Source organism: Rhinopithecus bieti, unplaced genomic scaffold (assembly GCF_001698545.2).
Source record: "Rhinopithecus bieti isolate Rb0 unplaced genomic scaffold, ASM169854v2 scaffold_6547, whole genome shotgun sequence".
NCBI classification, from domain to species: Eukaryota; Metazoa; Chordata; class Mammalia; order Primates; family Cercopithecidae; genus Rhinopithecus; species Rhinopithecus bieti.
The window spans coordinates 501,723-506,310 of NW_016805133.1; the positions used below are offsets into that span (position 1 = coordinate 501,723).

General features: G+C 45.7%; 1 protein-coding gene across 2 annotated transcripts in view; it reads left to right on the forward strand.

Moving 5' to 3' along the window:
* VIT (vitrin) overlaps positions 1-3,152 on the forward strand; it is a 127,885-nt gene extending 124,733 nt beyond the window's left edge. For both annotated transcript variants that reach the window (XM_017871286.1, XM_017871287.1), the window contains one exon: positions 2,544-3,152. In XM_017871286.1, the coding sequence (XP_017726775.1) occupies positions 2,544-2,722 (179 nt within the window). In that variant the 3' untranslated portion in view covers positions 2,723-3,152. The remainder of the gene's footprint in view (positions 1-2,543) is intronic.
* The last annotated feature ends 1,436 nt before the right edge of the window (positions 3,153-4,588 follow it).

Sequence of the window (4,588 nt, forward strand, 5' to 3'; positions counted from 1 at the left end):
CTTTTCTTTTTTTTTTTTTTTTTTTGGACGGAGTTTCACTCTCGTTGCCCAGGCTGGAGTGCAATGGCACAATCTTGGCTCATTGCAACCTCCATCTCCCGGGTTCAAGTGATTCTCCTGCCTCAGTCTCCCAAGTAGCTGGGATTACAGGCACCTGCCACCACACCCAGCTAATTTTGTTTGTATTTTTAGTGGAGACGGGGTTTCACCATGTTGGCTAGGCTGGTCTTAAACTCCTGACCTCAGGTGATCCACCTGCCTTTGCCTCCCAAAGTGCTGGGATTACAGGTGTGAGCCACCACACCCGGCCTGGAGAGCTAAATTTCTAATACTGTTTGTGTAGTTTTCATTTAAGGGCAACCTTTCTATCTTTGAGCAGGAAGGAGGGCTTAGACTGTTTAAACCCAGCTCTGCAGCAAAGCTGCTCTCACTGACACCTGGCAGCACTTTAAAGCCCAAAGCTGGCTCCTTCTAATCTAGACAATATTCCGAGAAATTAAACTGGAGGTGTGAAAAAGGGGACTGGCAGCTTAAATGCAATTTAATGGGCCACAATCAAAAAGCAGCTTAGGTCAGAGCCACATGAGGTATGCATGACTCTCCCAGGCACCCAGAAGATGCTAGAGATAGTGACGCCACTGTGGGGGGCTTGGGGGGAGGTGCCAGGGCAGGAAGGCCACATCCAGGCTCTGCCCTCTTGTTTCATGGCCATTTTGCTCACCCTCCTCAGACCAGCCTGAAGGTGGTACGAGAATAGGCTACTGTAGAGTCAGGACAAGCACCTGCTGACCAGCTGCCCACAACCCAAATCAAGACCCGTCACCCCAGGCAGTCTCCCAGTTTTCCCACTAAGAATGGATGCCTTGTCTCTGAGTCCCGTCCTCTCCTCCCTGGGTCATCTTCTCCCCACTGCAATCCAACACCTTCAGTCTTATTATACTCCTTCCCATTTGCACCTAGATGTGCTCAAGTTCCTCCCTCCCTATAAATAAACATTCTCTGTGACTCCACGTTCTGCTCCAGTTACCACCTACTGACTCCCTTTCACAGTCAAACTTCAGGCAAGGAGCTGTGTGTGCTGACCCCACATGTTCACTTCTTTTCCACTCTCAGCTCACAGTAGTTCATTTGGTTTCTTTGGCATCTTATCCCCTGAAACTGTTCTCACCAAACTACCAATGTCTTGGTTTTGTTTTTTTTCTTTTTTTTTGAGATGGAATCTCACTCTGTCACCCAGGCTAGAGTCCAGTGGTGCCATCTCGGCTCACTGCAACCTTCTGCCTTCAAGGTTGAAGCGATTCTCCTGTCTCAGCCTCCTGAGTAGCTGGGACTACAGGCATGTTCCACCACGCCTGGCTGATTTTTTGTATTTTTACAAAAAAAAAAAAAATTAGGGATTTTTTGCAAGCAAAAAAAAAAAAAGGATTTTTTGTGACCTCGTGATCCATCCGCCTTGGCTTCCCAAAGTGCTGGGATTACAGGCGTGCACCACCACACCCAACCTGTTTTTGCTTTTTAAAAAATCCAGTAAGGCCAGGCACAGTGGCTTATGCATGTAATCCCAGCACTTTGGGAGGCCGAGGCAGGAGGATCACTTGAGGTCAGGAGTTCGAGACCAGCCTGGCCAACATGGTGAAACCCTGTCTCTACTAAAAACACAAAAATTAGCCAGGCGTAGTGGCACATGCCTGTAATCCCAGCTACTTGGGAGGCTGAGGCACAAGAATCTCTTGAACCCGGGAAGTGGAGGTTGCAGTGAGTGGAGATCACGCCATTGCACTCTAGCCTGGGTGACAGAGTGAGATTCTGTCTCAAACAAACAAAAACCCATTGAGCACTTTTTCATGTTCATCTTGCATGACTGCCCTGTAGCACCCAACAGTGTTGGGCACCTCCTTCTTTATCTTGGAAGCCTTTCTTCATCACAATGTTGGAACAGATGCTGGGGACCATCGCTCTGGCACCTTCGGCAAGGATTCCTGCACTGGAAATGAGGTTGGATTCAGTGATTTGTAAAGTCACCCTCGAGCCTAAAGTGATGCCATTCCACTGTTTTAGTTTAAAAGATCTTGAACCAGCTTTTGATGGCATTTAAGGCTCTCTGAGATTTTGCTCGGCTCTGCACGCTGGTAGAGCGGGCATGTGTCATGTGTTCTGACCTGCATGGCCGCAAAAGTTTCACTTGTCCCAAAATAGCTTCCCCTCTTCTATTCCCGAACATGAAATTCTTACCATGTTATTTACTCCATTTTGTTCATTTTTTCCTAAAATACTATCAACTCCTGAGATAACAATTATATAAATGTTGTTACTGTTGGCATATAGTGTATGCTCAAAGGCATTTATTGAGTGAATGAATGAACGGCCATACTTAGTCTGAATTCTGGAAACCTAGAGGCTCGTAGAGTATTTTTGGTTTGGTTTTGTTTGGGCACGTTTCTGATTTTGGATTTGGCTGTGCCGACAGGGCCACAAGAAGGGAGAGATTCTTTAGCAGCACCTTTACTTGGGGACATTTGTTCATCTAGCCTTTGTCCCCACAGGAGTGATCACCTATGCGATAGGCGTTGCCTGGGCTGCTCAGGAGGAGCTGGAAGTCATTGCCACTCACCCCGCCAGGGACCACTCCTTCTTTGTGGACGAGTTTGACAACCTCTACCAGTACGTCCCTAGGATCATCCGGAACATTTGTACAGAGTTCAACTCACAGCCTCGGAACTGAATCCAGAGCAGGCAGAGCACCAGCAAGTGCTGCTTTACTGACTGACGCTTTGGACAACCCCAGCACTTGATGGGGCACGCACGGGGCATCAAGGCTTGGGCAGGGCATGGGGAGACAGATGTCTTGTTGTTATTCTTTGCCATCGTGCTTTTTCATACTCCAAAACTTGGAGTTAGAAAGATGATCACAAATGTATAGAAAGAGCCAAAAGGCTACATCATGTTGAGGGTCCTGGAGATTTTACATTTTGACAATTGTTTTCAAAATAAATGTTCAGAAGACAGTGCAGCCCTTACGACAGACTTACATAGAGCTTTTGTGAGATTTTTAAGTTGCTTCTCATGAGGACTCTGTAACCCTCAGCAAGTTTCATTTTTCTTGTGACAATGTAGGAATTGCTTGATTAAATGTTTAGAAGGATTACATGCAATATTTCCGACTGTGTCGTGTACACAGGGTTCGTGGCGGGGCCACCGTTTGCTTTCCTCAGTTGCCAGAGCACCTTCTGTGGGCTCACACCTGGCCCAAGGTGACAACGCACCTGCAGAGGTGCAGAGACAATGTATAGTGACTTTGCTTCTCCTGATATGCCTCCCTCGCTGCTGTCTGAGTCAATGGATACAACTTGCAACATGATGCTTTAGGAGCGGCTGGCTCTGGAGCACCAAGCTGATCTTGCTTAAAAGTAGTGCAGTAGGCCAGCCGCGGGGGGCTCACGCCTGTAATCCCAGCACTTTGGGAGGCCAAGGTGGGTGGATCACCTGAGGTCAGGAGTTCAAGAACAGCCTGACCAACATAGTGAAACCCCATCTCTACTAAAAATACAAAAATGAGCCTGTAGTCCCAGTTACTCAGGAGGCTGAGACACAAGAATCGCTTGAACCTGGTAAGTGAAGTTTGCAGTGAGCCAAGATTGTGCCACTGCACTCCAGCCTGGGCGGCAGAGTGAGACTCTGTCTCCAAAAACAAAACTGGTGCAGTAGGCTGTGCATTAGAATCACTTAGGAGACTGCAGTGCTGGTTCCCAGGCTCCACCCCAGTACCAGTGAATTCTGAGTCACTGGGATTGGAGCTTGAACATTGGCACGTTTTAAGAGCTCTCTGGTGATTTGTATCTGCTGCCATGATTTAGAAGCGCCAAGCTACCCCTGAGGAACTAGTGTTACATTTCCTCAAAGAGGCCTCGTTTGTGCCTGCTGCCCTGGGTCCTCCCAGTTGAGCATTTCTCTTGGATTTTTCATTTGTTAACCAAATAGTATTGCTAGCTGCATTAAAATAAGCTGGGATTAGTTTGGTTTCACTTCACTTTTTACTTCCAGCTTCTCCAAAGACTCATCTATCAGCGTGTGAAATACATGTGTAGTTGGGAAACGTTCAAAAGAATCATAAATAGAGATGACTTAGTTGATAAGTTATGTTTTATAAAAATATGTTATGAAGAATGCTACTCTGAGAGCAGAAACATAGTAATTGTGTCAATACTTGGGACAAAATATTTACATAAAAAATTAGAATCAAGGATATCATTCAGTTAGCAGAATTTACACTGAGCTCACCAAATTTCTTAATAACTGAAGAGAGAGTATATTATCAATTGAAAATATTGTGGTCTACAGAGAAGAATCAATTAAAGGTGTCAACAATTTCAGATTTATTTGCCATAAAATTTACTTTGAATGCAATTATAATTTTATCCAAAAACTTCAAAATATAAATCTGTTTTTTTTTTTAAGGAAATTCTTCAGAAAGATACTGGTGACACTCTATTCATGCCAGACTCAGCTAAGAAGCTAATTTAGGCCAGGCATAGTGGCTCATGCCTGTAATCCCAGCCCTTTGGGAGGCCAAGACGGGTGGATCACCTGA